General features: G+C 47.6%; 1 protein-coding gene across 1 annotated transcript; it reads left to right on the forward strand.

Moving 5' to 3' along the window:
* The first annotated feature begins 10146 nt into the window (after positions 1-10146).
* On the forward strand, positions 10147-19169 carry NR2F2 (nuclear receptor subfamily 2 group F member 2). Its single transcript, XM_082488722.1, has 3 exons — positions 10147-11757; positions 13659-14186; positions 17294-19169. The coding sequence occupies exons 1-3, from the start codon at positions 11328-11330 to the stop codon at positions 17566-17568; spliced, it is 1233 nt and encodes a 410-aa protein (XP_082344848.1). The 5' UTR covers positions 10147-11327; the 3' UTR covers positions 17569-19169.

The raw sequence follows: 19169 nt of genomic DNA on the forward strand, positions 1-19169 counted from the left end.
CTTGTCTCCAGCAAAGCTTTCTTTAATCCGCCGAGACACCCCAGGGCTGTACCTGAGCCACGGCTGAATCGCTGCCTACGACCGACAAAATCCTGCAGCAGCAACTCCCCAACCCCAATACTTAAAGCACGGGCTGGTTTTAGCCATTTTGTCATTTGCAGAAATGCTGATTTTATATATATATTTTTTTATGTCATTTGTGGTCACCCTCGAATGGCAGTAATCTGTAGATTACATATTACGAGCCTTGTCATTACGTGGATAAAATGAGGTGGTTAAACGCTAAAATCCATTTTACTCACCACATTTGCTGGGGGGGGGGGCGGGGAGGGGGAAGCTGGAGGGGAAAGGGAGGAGAGGGGAGAACAAACTTGTAGGAGAATAATTTAAAGCCCTCGCATCTGAGCTGGAAGTGCCCTCGCTTCTGCTGCTAGAGACCTCCCTGTCTGGTGGACACACGGGGCTGGAGACCCCTCCACTTCACCTCGAAGTCAGGCGCCCGTTTTCTCCAGCCCTCGCCTTCCCCTCGCTCCTGGGTCTTTTGTCCCCCTTTTCGTGGTGTCTCAGCATTGCTCTACAGAGGCGACTTTTCTCTGCCTCTCCTGGATTTCCTCTGTAGCATTTCTAGGCTCCTACTCGCCTGCTCTCCCCCCGTTTGCCTCTTTCATCTGTGTCCCTGATCCCTCTCCAGCTGATGTGATCCTTTAGAAATGTGGGTCTTATCCCGTCCCTACCTTTGCCGGGGCTGATTAGATATTATTTTTTCATTGGCTCTGCTACAATGGGTTCCTCCCTTTAATCTCTCGATATATTTTCCCCCTCCCGGTATAACCAAATCCATGAAATTCACAGCCTCTCTCTTTGACACGACTGGCTCGTCTAATCACTCCATATCGATTTCCCTAACTCTTTTCATCCAGCTGAAGACACATCTTAAAACACTCCAAGCCAGAGTGTGCTCTTTGCTTTATACACACTAATAAAATGATTTACCCTTCTCTCTCTGCTCTCCTCACAGGAGAAAATCGTTCAAGTCCCGGCTATTTGTGTGTGATCAGTAAATATTTAGTGTGGCGACATCTTCAGCTCCTCTCCTGATCAATACACAACCCAACAGGAGGTGGACTATTGTCCGGGTAGTGACTTGCTGAGATCTCCTTTAGATGAATTCTTTGCCCCCCATACAGCCTGTTATGATTTATCCTCGAAGGTAACCAGTAAAGAGAAATCGAGGCTTTAAAACCGTCTGTTTCTAACCTGTTTACCGTGACATTAAAGCACCTAAGCAAGGAATGGCTTATTCTTCCCCGTCTCCCATCTCCCTTTGATGGGCTGACAATTCCAAAGCGCTGATAGAAAATGAATATCAAACCGGGCAGCCGTCGCACGGTGGCTTCGCGTTCCTCTATCCCTCCGTCCCCTCTTCCCCGGCCCCTCCAGCAAAAACCCCGCTGCAATGTCACGATAAAAGGGCGACTGCCCGCTACCACTCTGCGGCATCTCCGGGCACTGGACTCGCTCCCACAGCTCTGCCCCTGCGGGTGGGTGACAAGTGCCCAGGGATGGAGGGTGCCCCAGCAACTTGCAGCCCACCTCCTCCTCATCATCATCATCATCATCATCGCATCCCGCAGCTCTGCCTGCCCCAGGATCGGGCTGAGGCAGGGCTGGGGGCTGATGGCTTTTTTGGTTATTTGTCTGTTTAGGTTTGGGGGTGGTTGTTTGGATTTTTGGGGATTTGGTTTGGTTTGGTTTGTATTTTTTTAACGACGTGGAAAATCTGGACTAAACAAAAAAATAGATAATAATAATGGAAATGGAGAAGAGCTTAAAACCCGGCTCCTGTGGTTAACCATACACGAGAGGTTTCCCAGGGTGATAAAACGGACAGAAAGAGAAGTTCGTGTGTGCGTGTGTGTGTGTGTGTATGTTTTATCCTGATCTGTTATTTCACTCCTGGGAAAGCCTATGCCTCGAATAGGAAATATTTCCAGTTGTAATTACCCCAGGACCGTACGCTGTGTGCCCGCTGATCTCCGGTGAGATGTCTGTGCAGCACACCCAGGCGAGACAGCTACGCCTTGTGTGCGTGTGTCTGCCTTTGATGCAGGGCTGGGTGCCTATACACAATAGATACACAGTTATATCTGTAATGTGTGTGTGCGTGTGTGAGTGTGCTTGCTCGCATCATGTGCTGCAGCCCACGGAAGTGCCCAGCTATTTATTTGATTCCCGTGTGTGTGCATTTGCACGTAAGCTATAGGTCGAAGGCGTTTATGTCTGGAAGCGTACATGGCAGTGCATACGTGCTGCAAAAATATACGGCTGTGTGTTACATGTGTGTTAGGGATGTGCGACTGTTATTCAAATCTAAAACCAGCTACATCCACCTGTTAACTTTGTTTAGAAACCACTTTCACTAATGGCTTTTCGCTAACTTATTCAGCCCGTTACTCGAGTATAGGAGGCAATGGAGGGGAAAAATCCATATGAAACCCTGCTTACAGCCTCTCTTCGAGAGGACACTTTACACACCTTGCCTAGACAGGGCTCCTATAGAGCGCTTATCTCTCGAATATATCTTTATACTAATGCATACTTAATTGGTCTGTCTTGACTGTCCATATAAAACAATTTAATTAGGGTGCTTTCTGCTTTGGGAAGAAAGAAAAAAAATCTGCCCAGCATTTATTGTATTTAGCACCAATACAGGCAGAAAATGTTGCACAAGTTTTTGGTTGAAAGAGCACCTATGTGTCCATTGAAGGGCGTTGATCCGAAAAGACAGAGAGGACAAGTAAAATCGATTTGAAGCGACCCTCTCTGTCCCTTTCACACCATTCAGACACTCCATTCCTTCTAAGACAAAGACCCAGCGCCTTGGGAATGCTGGCAAGGGGGAAAAAAGGAGGAAAAAAAAAAAAAAAGGAAAAAAAAAAAAAAAGGGCTTCAATCCCCCCAAGCAAAAGGGAGAGCTCTGAAATTCCTTCATATTGCTGTTATTTACCCCCCAAGATATGTTCAACTCCAGGATTTTCTTCAATTCGGCGTCTAACATTGCTGCTGCGAGGAATGTCCCTGGAAGGGGAGGAGGTAATTATGGCTATTAGTGCTGCGAGCCCAGCCTCAACCTTGGTCACTCGCAGGCTTTTAGGGTTAAAATAGCCCTCACCTCTGACCCCTGCGGAGCAAAGTTGTAGCTATCGCCACAAGTTGGGCCAAAGTTTTCAAATCCAGGGCTGGGCAACACCGGAGGGGGGAAACTTCTCCCTGGAATTATTTTTGGTTGGGATTTAAACCATCTTTAGTCTATTTAATTGCCTTTCCCTCCTCCTTTTGCCAAACAATCCCGTTCGGGGGGTGAGGGGGGGTGGGGGGGGGCGGTGAATCTCGAAATGCCCTGCTCCCACTACCTTTCTCACTGCTCTCTTCATTTAGGTTTAATTCGGCAGTTTGTTTTCAAGCATGAGAATGGTTATCATCAAACTGAATTACTAGGTCATCCTTTCATCCACGCACCTCAAGAATAAACGAGGGGGCGAGGGGGGTCCCCCCTTTAGGCTTTCCCCACCACGACCCTTTCGGCTTTACAGAAAAGGAGCGTTTGGAAAAGGGAGAGAAAGGACGAAAAGCTTGACTTTGTCTCCTGGGCTTTCAGCACACCTTCACGATCCTCCTCGGCAAGGGGGAATTTTGGAACTGGGGGGGGGGGGCAAAGTGTGGAGGGGAGAGAGCCCACAGATGCAAATACCCCTCTGGCAATAATAAAAATTCATTCCAGTGGGCTCAGTCTCCATCTTCCATGTACTGATTAGACTTAACAAGAGTGGAAACTTGTGTAGACCATATTTATGGTATTAACGAGCAGTTAAAAGATTTATCCTTCTTCTGATCAATATTGTTCGTGGCCGCCCCCCCCCCCCCCCCCCTCCTCGCCCCGGCCCTCCCCGAAGGCTGCAATGACAATCGCCTTCATACTTTTTCATCACCGATCGAGGTGGCAAAACCCTTTTGTAATTTTCATTAGCCCAGTAAACATGCAATTAACATGCAGCACTGTGGTTAACTTAATTCCTGTTTTAAGGCAAGGACAAGCAAGAAATGGAAGAGCGTTTGTTCCATTTGTCAAGTATGACACACTTCTTACCCTAACAGTTTCTTAAAATAAAAGCTCGGCTCCCCCACCACCACGACCACCACCCCTCTTTCCAGAAACCCCCCACACTGATACACACACACACAAAAAGGAGCAGGAATCCATTAGTTGGAGAGTATTCTCCTGCCAAAGGCGGTATAATGTATTCCAAATTTTCCCAAGCCCTCACTGTACTGGGGTCCCGTTCCCCCCCCCAGGGAAGGGGGCTGACGAGCTGATATTTCTCGTGGGTGAAACACTCAGCCTCCTCCTAACCGTTTGGTGGTTGTGGTGGTTTTTTTTTTTTTTTTTAATAAAATAAAACTAAACGTGCTTCCCATGTCTAAAAGTTGCCATGTTTGTGAAGGGGGTGGGGAAAAATGTCTCCAAGGGTTTCAATTAGCAACAAATGATTATTGCAACGGATTTTTGGTAATGAAAAAATGTGGAGTACCTCTTTCGAGCTGGGATCTCAGGGGCAGTGAAAGAGAGAGAGAGGGGGAGAGGGAGAGAAGGAGAGAGAGAGAAAGAGATTGCTGATTAGCTCGGATTCTTTCCCAACTTGCTTTAGCGTGTGCTTGCGTTCCCTGCCGACCCTACACAGGACACTATATATTTTTTCCCCTTCGGTGCATGTGTTGATAGTTCAGCCTCTAGTTGTTTGCGGTTGGCTTTTTTTTTTTTTTCTTTCCTTTTTTTTTTTCCCTTGCCGGGGAGGGGGGAGGTGGGAAAAGGGGGGGGGGGGGGGGGGACGACTGAAATCGGTCGCATCCATCCTACCCCCACAGTCATTAAGTTAGGAGATTTCCCTCTTTTTTTTTTTTTTTTCTCCCCAATTGGAAGGGTGGGTTGTGAATATTTTTTTCCTTTTTTTTTTTTTTTTTAAGTCTCGCCTTTCCAGCTCCAAACAAGGTGTAGCGAGACGCTCTTCCTTCTAAGGAATGAAATGAGAGACAAGGATCACTCAAAGACATCTCCTACCTTGGGCTTGGGGATTTTTTCTTAAAGGCGAGGCGCACATTCCTAAGCAGCTATGTACAAAGCCCCCCCTGAAATCTTGTCTGTGTAAAGTTAGAGTGTGTTCAGGATTTTTTTTTTTTCCTCTCTCCCAAGGCTGATCGCTAATAATACATCGAAAGCACTTCCCTTTAGGTTGTGGGAAATCTATTCCCTTCACCTTGCCTCCTTTTTTTCCCCCCTGAAGGCTGTAACTTTTTTTTTTTCCTCTCTCTCTTTTTTTTTTTTTTTATCAGTTTGCACAATCGCTTAGATAAACACCAAGAAGGAGACTTCTCTTTAATTACCCAACGCACATCTTTCTGGGGGGCAAACAGCGGTCTGATTATTTTTTTTTTGTTTGTTTGTTTCACCTGCCAAACTAAAGGAGAGGTAGAAAAAGGAAGATGCAAGCGATTTGGGACCTTGAACAAGGCAAATATGGTTTTGGTATGTTTACTTATAGTTTTTTTTCTTCTTCTTTGACACTTTTTTCGGGCAATGTGTTGTGATTCTTGTGTTTCTCTTTTAAGGAAAACAAAAAATCCAAAAAAGCAAATGTTAGCTAACGTACGTCTTAAACGATCGTTTCTAAGGTTACGTGGGTTGCTCTAAGGAGGGGAAGAGGGGAGGGGGGGAGACCCAAGTATGTGTAATTGCAGCACCATCAGTTAGCACGTCCTTTAGCTAAATAAAGCAAGCAGCAAACAAACAAACAAGCCAGCAAACCCAAGGACCGGAATCGGTTTCCAGGTCCGAGGCGAGGCAAAACGCCTCAAAGTCATTTCCAAAAGCAGCGTCCAGGAGCAGCGCCCGGTCGCAGCGTCCCCTGCCCGGGCTGCGGGCTGCTGGGGGCAGCGGCGGACTGACCTGGTGGGGAGGGTGGGGAGGGGAGGACAAGTCTCTTAACTTAAGTGAGAGGTATTAAACTGCACGGAATTGTTGTCGCCGTGTGCAGCTGGTAGCATTTATTTGGGGAGGGGGGGGGGAAGAAAAAAAAAAAAAAAGAAAAAAAAAAAAGGTCGGTGGTGAAGGTATAGCGCCGAGAGCCCCTCTCCCCCTCCGGTCCCTTCTCTGGCTAAGCAAGTACAATGGAAAGAAGCTGGAATATACTCACCATCCGAAGGTGTGGTTGGCAGTTCGGCTGAGGCTTTAAGGCAATTACTTATCCTTTCTTTTTATATATATATATATATTATTGCAAACGACGTAGATCTGACTTTAAGCAGCAAAAGTGTTTTGCTCTGACAACAGCATGCGAGGCACGGTTCCTCGTTTAAAAAAAAAAAAATCACAAAACAGGATTCCCCCCCCCCCCCCCCCCCCGCCATCCCTTACCACTATCCCTTAAAAATACCTATTCGGTACAGCGCTCGCAGAAACCCTGATGCAGAAATCTTATAGTCCGGTCTAGGAGTGCCCAAGCCAATTAATTTTAAATCCTTAGGAATTAATCAGATTAAAATGTACAGAAGTTTCATTCTCGTATGCATACGTGAGCCAAAAGTCGTTTCCCTTTAAGAGATCCTTTTCTTTTAAAGTTGAATTTTAGGCAGATAAGAGACTTACACTAGGGGGCAGCCAGATACTGTACTTGCTCCAATCTTAAGCAATTTTTTTTCCTCTCTCACAGCATATGCTCTGATTTAGCACTGTAAATTTTTCAGAGGACCCAACTCTGACAGCCCCTGGTGATTTTCAAAGTACCACAAGCCAGTGGTTAAAAATTGCATTGACTTGGAAGTTCAGAGGCACACAATAGGAGCCACTTTCCCTATTCATGGAACTTCAGTGTGGTGGAAGAGAAAAACACACACATACTACATTGAGGGAGAAGAGGAATTCATTGAATTCTGTTAGACGTAACTGCTTTCCACTGAGTTCAGAGCGAAACTCGGTATTTGTTCGATGCTGTATTCATATTGCGATTTAATCTAGAAAGAATTAGAGGACTGTTAGGCAGCTTTCTGCCAGGAAAGCAGCTTCCCCCTCCTTCCTCCTCTTTTTTTTTTTTTTTTTTTTAAACCTAAAGATTTACACCGGCTCTATCCCCAACTCTATTTTAGCAAAATAAATCCTTCCACTCCCTCTCATTAAAATAAATTTACATCTGCAGTAAAATGGCAGGAGGGATGCATTTGTTTATTTGGAAAACCAATACGGTCTTACTTTTAAAACAGAGCATTTCTATTGTCATGAGGCTCGGAGAAGGACAGTTGAGAATCTCCCCCTTCTTTGCGAGGCGCTCAGGTTTCGAGTATTATTTAGCGAAATTAGCTGCAGTTCATTTTTACATTCGTCTGTTCTGCCTTAACCCACTGGCAGGGGTGTTTTCAAATAAATAGCAAAGCATCTAATGGTGCTAATAGATAGATATATCGCTCCATCCCTCGAAGAGCAAATAGTTAATCTGGGGCATTCTTCATTAATGCTTGAGCAATCAGCGTATACGGCGGCTTTTAAGCGTATATCAATGGCTTTTCATTTTTACGATCATACGTTCAAACTATTAATATTGTACATCCTGTTAGAACCGCTTTCTGTCCTGATTTCTGCGTTTGTTAAGACGGTATTAATGTTTTTTCATATGGCGAATTAGTCCTGTTTACTTTGTCAAATTCGAGTCAGGAAAGGTTGGTGTTGGGTTGGTTGGTTTTTGTTTGGGTTTTGGTTTTGTTTTTCTTTTTTGTCTCCCCCCCCCTCCCCACCCACCCCCCCCCAGGAAATTCAATATCAGCAACAATCTGTGACTTTTCTGCATTTTGAACCCCCACTTTCTCCCACCGTCCCCGAAAAGTGACCTCCTCGGCTTGGGGTTATTTGGAAATCATAAGGCAGTTCCCCCACATTTTAACGGGGAAAGATTCCTTTCCCTTTTTTCCGTCTTCCCAGTCCCTCCTGGTCCCTGTTTCGGGGAAAGGTTATTTTTGCTCCGTCGGGATCGATGGGAATGCTTCAGCCTTGTCTTTGAAATTGAGCCGCAGCACATCTTCGTTCCCGGGGTCTCAACACACCACGTTTCTGAGCAGGACACTGTCAAGTCTGGGTGCTTTTTACAACTTTCCAATCATCTCAGCACCTGCGGCTTTAGCCACATATATTATTTCTGCGGCAGGAGGGGGGTGGGTGTGTGTATGTTCATGTGGCAACATGAAAAAGTGCGTGTTGAGGAGGTGAAGGGGTAATTAATCCTTTACAGAGTTGTGCACAGGTCTGTGTCCCCACGTCCCTGCTCGGTGACCAGCTCGAACGTGAGCGTCCGCACACGCGTGTGTTGGCAGCGGAGGATTGTCCGGCCGGGCATTTAGTTAGCTATTTTAACATGAAATTTTATTTTATTTTATTTTTTAATCTCTCCGTCCCTTCCCCTGTTCGAGTGTCTTTTTGGCCATTTTCACCGGGAGAAGAACTCCGAGTCCCCGTTCCGCTGCCCGGTAGCTGTATTCAGCGGGAAGTAAAGAGCTGTCCCCGCGTACTCCGGTCGGTTACCTATTTAATGGTGCTCCCGCTAGAGCACAGGGGCTGTGTTACCGTGTCAGAACCCCCAGAAAAAAAAAATAAAATAAAATAAAATAAAGTTAAAGGGGTCGAGATGAGCTACGGTACAGCGGTGCCGCGGAGGCTGCCAGGGAAAAGACGCGAATGTCACGCTCCGCGGAGCGGCGTTGCGGGTTTTTTTCCCCTCCGTCGTGCGAAGGGGAAGGGGGAGACGGTGTCTTGCGTGATGCCGCGGTCCCCTCGGCCGGGAGAAGCGGCGATGCCCCGTTACCCCGCCGGCGGCGGGGCTGTGCGAGCCGCCGGTGGCGGAGCGCCCGGGGGGGAACGCTGAGCATCCCGCGGCGCGGAGCGAGGCGGCCGCAGGTGCCGCCGGTCCCCGACGGTCAGCCCGGGGCCAGGCCGAGGCGTCCGGGGGGAGCCGGGGAAGGCGGGGGGGTGGTCAGTGCCGGCCCCGGCGGGACCCCGGCGGGCGGGACCCCGCGTACCTGCGCAGCCCGACCCTTGACGGGGAGCCGGCGGCTGCTCCCCTCCCCCAGGCGGCGGCGGCAGGGCTCGGTTTTCTTTTATTCGGTGGAGTTTCACCTCATTTTAGCGTCAATTTTCTGCTTTTCACCCGCCTCCTCCCCCCCCCCCCCCCCAACGACCCCCGAGCAGCCCCAGGTGAGGCGGCCGGCGCTCCGCTCCCCACGCCGCGCTGGCCTTAACCCCTCGCCCCGACGGCGGCGGGGGCACAGCGGGGCGAGGAGCGAGAGAAGCGCGGAGCGGCGTGCGCGGCGGGGGGGGGGGGGGGGGGGGGGGCAGGAGAGCGACACGGACGCCCCGGCCCCGGTGGCGGCGGCAGCGGGGCGGCGCCCGGCTCTAGGACCGCGCGGGCGGCGGCGGCGGCCATGGCAGGCCGCGCAGGGCGCCGCGGCCCAATGAGGGCCGAGGGGCGGGGCGCGAGCTTTTGACCAGTCAAACGCCGGCCGGGTTGCCTTATAAGGCTCGCGGGTCGCCATGGCAACGCGCGCGGAGTTGCGGCAGTCACAGCCGTGTCAAAGTTCACTCTCCCGCCAGCGGGGCGAGCGGGCCGGCGGGGCGCGCGCGGGCGCGGGCGCGGGAGAGCGGGGGCGCGCGCTGGCTGGCTCCGCTCGCCACTACTCGGCCCACACGCCGCCGCGCCCCGCCCCGCCCCGCCCCTCCCCGCCGGGGAAGGGGGGGGGGGGGGGGTGAGGAGGGAGGGAGGGAGCCCCCCGCGCCTCTTTATTTTTTGGAGGGGGGGGGGGGGGGGGGAAGGCTGGCGCTCTCCCCGTGGTGATTCCCCCCCCCCCCTCCCGAGGAGCGATGCTGCGCGCTGGGTTGTGATCCTTCCCTCGCTCCCTCCTCCTCCTCCTCCTCCTCCTTTCCCTCCTCCTCCTCCTCCTCCTCCTCCGCCCGCTCCCCCCCTTTTATCATCCTGGCTGGCTGGGCGCTGCGCTGGCGAGTTGACTCCTTCCCTCCCCCCCGCCCCGCCGCCCCCCCTCCCCCCCGCCCGCGCCGTGAGCACCGGCGGCGCGGAGGCGAGAGCCCACTTGCGAGGCGGCAGAAGCAGCATAAGGCAGCGCGGCGGCGGCGGGAGCGGCGGCAGCGGCGGCGGCAGCACCCGAGCGGCGGCGGCGGCGGGAGCGGGAGCGGCGGCGGCGGCGGCGGGAGCGGGGACACGGCGCGGCGGAGCGGAGCGGGGCAGAGCGCAGCGCGGCGGCGGCGGCGGCGGACGGAGAGGAGGAACAAATAAACAATCATAATAATTAATAATAATAACAATAATAATAACAATAATAATAATAATAAAAAGCGAGAGGAGGAGGAGGAGGAAAAAAACCCAACAGCCAACCCCCCCACCCCCGAGCCAAAAAGAGGGAGAGAGAGAGAGAAAGAGAGCAGCGCCCGGGCGGAGCGGCGGAGAGGAAGAATTAAAGCGAGCGAAGGAGGGAGGAGAGACAGAGCAGAGAGAGAGAGAGGAGGAAAGAGGAGGAAAAAAAAAAAAAAAAAAAAAAACACCACCACCAGAGCCCACAAAAACAAAGCGATCGCAGTTGATGTTGCTGCTGCAAGCTGGACTTCCAAAAACTACGGCGAGACCGTCCGCTCTCCGCGCCGAGAAAAGTCTCCTCAGCTGTGCGTGTTTTTTTCCGCTGTGTGTGTAATCTTTAACCTTTTATTCATTCTTATTTTGATGGCTTTCCTGAATGGCTGACTGCGAGCTTCCCTGGACCTGGCCCCCAGACACCCGCCTCTCCTCCTTCAACTACTCTGCTGCAGATCAGCTCTAAGAGAGAGAGAGGGAGATCTTTGAAGAGATTTTTTTTTTTTTTCCTCCTCTCTCTCTCTCTCTCCCCCTCTCTCCCCCACCCCCACCACCCCTTTACTTTGCTCTCCTGGAGCCCAGACAATCGACTCGCAACTCGCCCCCCCGCACACACACCTCCATCGCCCCGTGCTTCTGCACCTTCGCCGGTACCGGGAGATCCCCCCCACACCGACCCTCCTGAAAAAAAAAAAAAAAAAAAAAAAAAAAAGGCAAAACAACAAAAGAGAGAGGGGGGAAAAGAGAGAGAGAGAGAGAGAGAGGGGAGGAAAAAAAAAAAAAAGACTGCTGCAAAGCTGATCTGAAAAGCAAAGCAAACAAACTTTGAAAATAAAGGGGGAACAGGAAGTTTGGCAACGGTGTCCAATAGATATGGCAATGGTAGTCGGTGCGTGGCGAGACCCCCAGGACGATGTGCCCGGAGCTCAGGGAACGCAGCCTTCGCAAGCCCCGCCGGTGCAGGGACCTCCGGCCGGGGCCCCGCACACCCCTCAGACCCCGGGGCCCGGGGGCCCTCCCAGCACGCCAGCCCAGACCAACCCGCCAAGCCAGCAGAACCAAGGAGACAAACAGCAGCAGCAGCAGCACATTGAATGTGTGGTTTGTGGGGACAAGTCTAGTGGCAAACATTATGGCCAGTTTACCTGCGAGGGTTGCAAGAGTTTCTTCAAGCGGAGTGTAAGGAGGAATCTCAGCTACACTTGTCGTGCCAACAGGAACTGTCCCATTGACCAGCACCACCGCAATCAGTGTCAGTACTGCCGCCTCAAAAAATGCCTCAAAGTTGGCATGAGACGGGAAGGTATTGGGATTTCATTTGTTTTGCAATTTTTTTTTTCACTCGCTGCGTTTTGGGTTTTGGCTTTTGGTTACGGTTTGGGGTTGTTGGTTTTTTTTAATTATTCTTATTATTATTTTTAATCTCCCTCCCCAAACCCAACCAGAACCTTTCCTCCCCCCCCCCTCCTCAACCCCCCAACTCCCTCCCACCCCCCGAATAAACAGAGAGAAACTTTCTCGTAATGAAAGAAAGAGGTGTTGGAGGGGGTGGGCAGGGGAGGCAGGGGCTCTTGCATGCTTTCTCCTGCACTCGTAATTGATTTGTGTTTGTTTTGATTTTGCTGATGGAGGTTTATTGGAAGTGGATTTTTAGTTTCACGCTGCTTAGGAGCGAGATGATTATCCTGACGTGTGGTTACTTTTCCTTCATGTTTCCTCCTGCATGTTCAGCGTTGCCCCCCGTCCCCCGAGCGGCTCCGTGTGCGTGTGTGTGTCTCTGTGCCTGTGTGTACACACACACGGAGCCTCACGAGATGCACACACGCACATATATATATATCCCCCAGCACCCTGCCTTAGATTGCAATTTTACACAGGCGGTTCAAATTACTATTACAATGGGACTCACCCTACCGAGGCTCTACAGCACTCCACTGTGGATTCCCAGCCGGATTTTTCCTCCTTTAAAAATACATATACACACACTTATCCGCGCGTGTGTGTATATATATATGCATAATGCCGCGTGCCTGCCTTTCCCGATTGTTATTATCTCACTTTTCTCTTCTTCCTCTTATTTTCTCGTCGTCGTCCCCGTCCCCCCCCCGGGAGAGGCAGGAGGGGGGTGGAAGGGACGGGTAAGGGGGGGGGTGGTGGTGGTGGAAGGAGCAGCCCAGAAGTAAGTGTGGGGTGCTCGGGTCTCTGCAAGTCGAGTCTTTGTGATATAAAATTAGACGAGAAATGTGAGCCTGCAGTTTTCCAGTGCGTGCTCTGTGTCTGGACGCTGCTATGTAGGTTAAGGGTTAGGGGGCTTGGGACTTGCTGGGCTCCTCTCTTTGTGTTTCTGCAAGAGTAACTAACCTTGTAAGACGTGCGATAACAAATATAAATCAAGCACATTTTTAGGCGTTCTCCCTTCTTGCCGTCTCCTTGCCTCCGAGCCCTTTTTCTCTCTCCTTTTTCTCTCGCTGTCACCGTGTAAATTTATTAACAAAATGAAAGGCCCACTTTCCATGGGCAGCTGAGGAAGGTGCCTTTGGATAATGCCCCCAGCCTCGCCGGGGGACCTGCCGGGGATGTTGTGGGGTGATCTCGCCTCCTTTGATTTTTTTTTTTTTTTTTTTTCTTTAATTGGGGAGGGGGTGGGTAGTATAATAACAGCAGCAACAATATATGCAGTGGGGGAGAAACGCGTGTGGGACCAGCGCCGGGGATTTTGAACTGAAGTGTTTCTTTCCTCTCCCCCCCCCTCCTTCCCTCCCCATCCCGCTCCCCCAGCCTCAAATCAATAAGCTGTTTTAGGTGTAATGAAGAAAAATACCCGGGCGCACAAAGACATACCCTGCATCTCTTGAAGGAGGGGTGGCGGTGGAGTTGGGGGGGAGGGATATAACTGAATTATGGTGTGTTTTGGGAAGTGAGGATCTGGGGCTCCTTCAGGCAGTCCTGGCCGAGCGGACAGCATTGCTCAGCTTTTATTGTTGCTTTTGCTTGACCCGGGAACGGCGGAGACTTAAAACGGGGTACGGGCCGAACTCTGGTTGGAAAAAAAAAAAAAAAAAAAAAAAAAAAAGCTTGTTCCCCCTTAAGCTGACTTGGTACCGTGTCACACACGCACGCACAAGCACACAAAGCAGGCTGTATTTGAACCGATGGTCGCAATTCAGATATTAATAGCTGTAGTTTCTTCTTTATTTACTGCAGCGGTCCAGAGGGGCAGAATGCCACCCACACAGCCAACTCATGGTCAGTTCGCCTTGACAAACGGGGACCCTCTCAACTGCCATTCCTACCTATCCGGATATATCTCCCTTCTTCTGAGAGCAGAGCCCTACCCCACCTCCCGCTTTGGCAGTCAGTGCATGCAACCCAACAACATCATGGGCATCGAGAACATTTGTGAACTGGCAGCTAGGATGCTCTTCAGCGCGGTGGAGTGGGCCAGGAATATCCCCTTCTTCCCAGACCTCCAGATCACAGACCAGGTGGCCCTCCTGAGGCTGACCTGGAGCGAGTTATTTGTCCTCAACGCTGCCCAGTGCTCCATGCCCCTCCACGTAGCTCCGCTCCTGGCAGCTGCTGGCCTCCACGCTTCGCCAATGTCTGCTGACCGAGTGGTCGCCTTTATGGACCACATACGAATCTTCCAAGAGCAAGTAGAAAAACTGAAAGCATTGCATGTCGACTCTGCAGAATATAGCTGTTTAAAGGCCATAGTCCTCTTCACCTCAGGTAGGCAGCATTTCTTTGCTCTTCCTTTTTTTCCTTCCCCCGGCCCCCCCTGAGAAGTGTTTGCTCTTGCAAAGTGTTATTGCCTGCACCCCATCACCGCTCCCTGCCCCCCGAGAGCCAGCATGGTCTCATTCCTTTTAGGAAACGCTGTCCTGTGGTATCCCCTTCAGGGCCTCGGATCTGAGCATCCCATCTTCGAGGGAGTGCAAAATTAAAAAAAATAAATAATAATAATCTTAAATAAAACACACACACATAAAAAGACAACCAAAACACACCCCAACCCTAGTTGAATAATGCTGGGGATGGGGGAAGAGAGGGCTCGGGGAGAGGCACCCATTTGCCACGAGACACTGCGCCTTTCCCATTGAAAATAATATTTTATTTAACAGTATAGCTCTGGGTTGTTGCATTTAATGACACGCATCCGAACAGCAGCAAAATCTGTTTGATGTTGTTAAATACAAGCCGTCCTATCAGTGAAACCACTTTAAAAAGAGGATCATTTTATGGGCAGCCAGGAAGGGAAAAAAGCCCTGCAGGATTAAAAATTGAATTAAAAAAAAAAAAAAAAGTTAAATGCGCAAAGCTGAGTTTAAAATATGTTCCCTGCCATCCCATAAAATAAAATAAATCAACTTTCCAAAGAGCTGTCTCTGATTTAAACAGAATGTGGCAGTGAGCAGTTCTGTGTCATTTAAGCTAAGGGGAAAAGTTTGCATTTGTACCCAGCAGGAACCGCAGAGTCCAAAGCGAGGAGCGAGTAGCGGGTGCGAAAAGATCATTACCATAAGTAGACAGGGATAGTATGAAAAAGTAAGAGGAGACTGAAGCTGCCGCTCCGCAGTGTAATTCCGGGGTGGCACAACCATGCCTCTCCCGAGGAAAAGACCTCGAGGTGTTTCTTAGATAATCAAAGAGAGGGGGGGAAAAATATGTGTCAACTTTTGCTGCCTAGAAATAGTGCCTGAGTTATAAAGCAATAATTGAGTGCGTTGTGAAATCTAATTAGCTTGCACTAGAGTTTAACCTGGGTGAGTAATAAACCTGATATTAACTCTGGAGGCTAAATTTTTTTTTTTTTTTTGAGGGAAAAAAAAATTCTGCTCGCTAATTTGTGCAATACGTTATCTCAGATTGCTAACTTTAAGGCTGCATCGGCAACCCAATGTGCTGCAGCCCTAGAAGTTTTGGGATTAAGTTTAAAAATACATATATTTCTCCTGTAACTCATCTGAAAGCTTGGGAAAGTGGCCACGCGATAAACATATGAATGGAAGCAGGACCTGTAAAATAATTACTCATCGGAGTTTTTTAAAGCCTGATATCAGGAAACAGGAAAAAAATGTAGTTTATGTGGGAAAAGAAGGGCTCACAATCCGTTCCTTGTTGTGTTAAAGGGGGTCTGGGGAACGAAGTCATTTTCTGGACTTTGTCCAGGTTCTGGGTCGTGACCTAAACTTCCTTTTATATATTATTGCTTTACACATAAAAAACTTCTCTTTTTTTTTTCTCCCCCCTCCCCACCCCCCACCCCCCAAATTACTCGTGCTAAAGTCCTAAGGTGATCAATGAGCAGGGCGCATCTAGCCACAGGGAGACAGGGATCCCGAGTGGGAAGGAGTGTAAGTGGGGTGCTTATTTTATTTTTTTCTATCGTTTTCTAGGATGCATTTTCTTCTCCCTCGCTCAAACGCTCAGCGAGGATCCCACACACGCTCACATCCCTCCCCAGCCCCTGGCCAGCTCACACCCACACCGAGGAGTTTATTTCCAATCCTGCCTTTTCTCCCAAATCACTTTTTTTTTTTTCCTTTTTTTTTTTTTTTTTTTTAGCCTTCTGAGAAAACAATCGTCCGATCCTGTCGTAACTGTTTAATTTATTACTATTTTCAAAATGTGAGGCCTGGCGTGTAAATTGCCTCCCAACTAGATAAACGTTTCTTGTTATCTGATTCTGGGGAAGATAGCCGCATGCAAAAAAAAAAAAAAAAAAAAATAGGGTGATGCATGCAGCTTCTGCAGCACCCCAATAACGCTCCCTGATGTAAAGCAGACGCACATAGACGCATATAATGTTTGCTGCAGACTCTTTTAAGAGAAAAAAAAAAAAAATCTGGGTTCTAATGACTCGCAGAATATGCATGTGTTAGCCCTGTGCCTAGGAAAGCCACAGGGAGGTCAGGTCACAACCTGTGCTCTTTCAGCACAGACGTCTCTGATTTAAAGGGAACTTATTGTATTTTAGCGTATCAGGAAAAAAAAAAAAAAAGAAAAAAAAATGTCCAGACCCTATCAGGGAGTTTTCTTCTTGTAAGGGCCTTTAGGTTTAAAAAGAAGAAGAAGAGGGAAAAAAAAAGAGGGGGGAGTGGAGGGGGGGGAAGAAAGAAAGAGAAAAGAAAAGAGGGGGGAAAAGAAACAGCTCAAATGAACAGAGAGATCACAGTTTGCATGGCTGCCTCTGAATAGGCTAAACTGACAAGATCAGTTTTAAAGGGCCACTTAAATCAGTTTCAAAGACTGAAGAAAAACGCGTTGTCTTCTTTGGGGGAGAATCTGTTGCTGGATCCGGGGCGCCATTATCTTTGGCTGGGCCAGTTTTTTATTATTATTATGATTTCTATCACTGGTATCAGTATTCCTTCTCATCACATGGTTAGGCTCTCCCCAATTATTTTCCAAGGGGGGGAGAAATAGTGGCTCCCTTTCCCCCCCTTCGACTCAAGCGTTCCCCGCCCCCCCAGCCTTTCCCCCTAAAAATATAGATATACGAAATTACGCTTGGCCAGCACCTCCTTGTCAACCCCTCAGGTCTGTCGTGCCATTAGAAATCTCGAATCTCGGAGATTCTCGAACCTAAAGGAGACCCTCCAGAAGTGAGAGAAATACAAACACACACACGTACACTGAAAGAGAGAAATTGTCCCTTTTGGTAAAACCTACTTAAACTCTGGGGGGCGAGGTGATGGCGCACGATCTACACGTAATTCTAGCAATAAAAAAGATCAAATTAAAAAAAAAAAAAACTTTTTAATCTGATGATTGTTTTCTTTTTTCTTTTCTTTTCTTTTTCTTTTTTTTTTTTTTTTTAATACACTTTCTTCTAGATGCCTGTGGTCTCTCTGATGTAGCCCATGTTGAAAGTTTACAGGAGAAGTCACAGTGTGCTTTGGAAGAGTATGTTAGGAGCCAGTATCCCAACCAGCCAACGCGATTCGGGAAGCTATTACTACGTCTCCCCTCCCTTCGCACTGTCTCCTCTTCTGTCATAGAGCAATTGTTTTTCGTCCGTTTGGTAGGTAAAACCCCCATAGAAACCCTAATCAGGGATATGTTACTGTCTGGCAGCAGTTTTAACTGGCCTTATATGTCCATTCAATAAAATATTCGAGAGAGAGAAAAAAAAAATTAAAAAAAAAAAATAAAATTGAGAAGGGAGATGAAAGAGAGTGAAAGGAAAGCAAATGACATTTGGGTTCTGGTTGTTTCTTAAATTTCCTTCTGCTAAGAAAGGATGTAAAAGGATGTTACAAGTTTGCTAAGAGAAGACAGGAAAAAATTAATGGACTGTGAATTAAAAAAAAAAAAAAGAGACTGTCAAATGAACTTTTACAGAATGCATTAAAAACTCCCGTGTCGTTCAGAAAAAAAAACTTGCTACTTATCATTTTTTTTTTTGTAAAAAATAAAAAGGAGAGAAAGAAAAAAGAAAGAAAGAAAAAAGAGAAAGAAGAAGAAAAGAAACGATGGTGGGCTTTTTCTTTTTTTCTTTTTTCTTCTTTTTTTTCTTTTTTTGGGGTAAACTTTTTAAAAAATCTCGCTTAAAGTGCATTTAAAGGAAATTTGGAGAAAATTAGCAGAACGGAAGAAAGTAAGTCTTTTTTTTCCAAATTATTAATTGTCCTATGTGTCTATGTACCTATAGCTGTTCTTTTTTGTATTTTTCTGGTTTCAAACCAGTTTATTCTGTGGTTCTATAATAATTTTTGATATAACCTTGGCTTCTTTAAAAAAAAACCCAAACCTGTGTATCCTTAAAATATATGTTCTGAAAGAATTAAAACTGAGTCCACGAAAGTATCATAGGAAGAAAGGAAAGAGAAAAAAACCCTCAACAACACAATGATGGAAGCGCACTTAAGGTGGTGACCCAAAATCTAGCTTGAAGCTGAGAGAGCTATAATTATATAGACCCGAATGAACCACACGTGTCATATAACTACCCCCAAATCTAGGTTTTTTGATATTTCGGACAGAAAATGAACTGTGGGGATTTATCATAAGTAGAAGGAATTTGTGTCCAAGACACACTACGGTTTTGATTTAAAAAACAAACAAACAAGCAAAGTGAACTTTTGTAATTTGAATTGGGTTCCACGTAGTTCATCATGAATTGTTATTAAACTCCTCTATCTGTTTGTATATTTGCAAGCCCTTTGTATTATAATAATTGTTGATATTTTCCCTTTTTAAAAAATACCATTGAAATCAGCATGACAAAATAACACTGTTGGCACTTATAGATAACGTGATTGATTCAGTATCTTAGAGTTTACAGTTTTGTGTTTAAAAAAACTGAAGGTTTTTTTTTTAAGTGCAACATTTCTGTATACTGTAAAAGTTATAATAACTGAACTGTTTGGTCGAGTCTTTGTGTGTTATATTCCAAGGAAAATTGAAAGTATTCAGAAATTAAAATATTATTTGATATCTGAAACTTGTTTGGCTGTCATAAATGTCTTTCAGAAACCACATTACTTCTCTATAGTTTGCAGTCATTTAAGTCCATAGGCGATTGATTTGTTTACTTGTCACAGTAAGTTTGTAGGAGATGTATTGTAGTGTATTTACCTGTTTAATTCCGGGATGGGGGTGGAGGACTTAAGTTCGTGGTTTATCTCTGGTTTTAGGAAGTACTATGCTGAAATGGTAAACCATCAACCCCCATTCATCTAATCCTCCTGTTAATTAAAAATGGATTTT

Source organism: Vanellus vanellus, assembly GCF_965231255.1.
Source record: "Vanellus vanellus genome assembly, chromosome: 11".
NCBI classification, from domain to species: Eukaryota; Metazoa; Chordata; class Aves; order Charadriiformes; family Charadriidae; genus Vanellus; species Vanellus vanellus.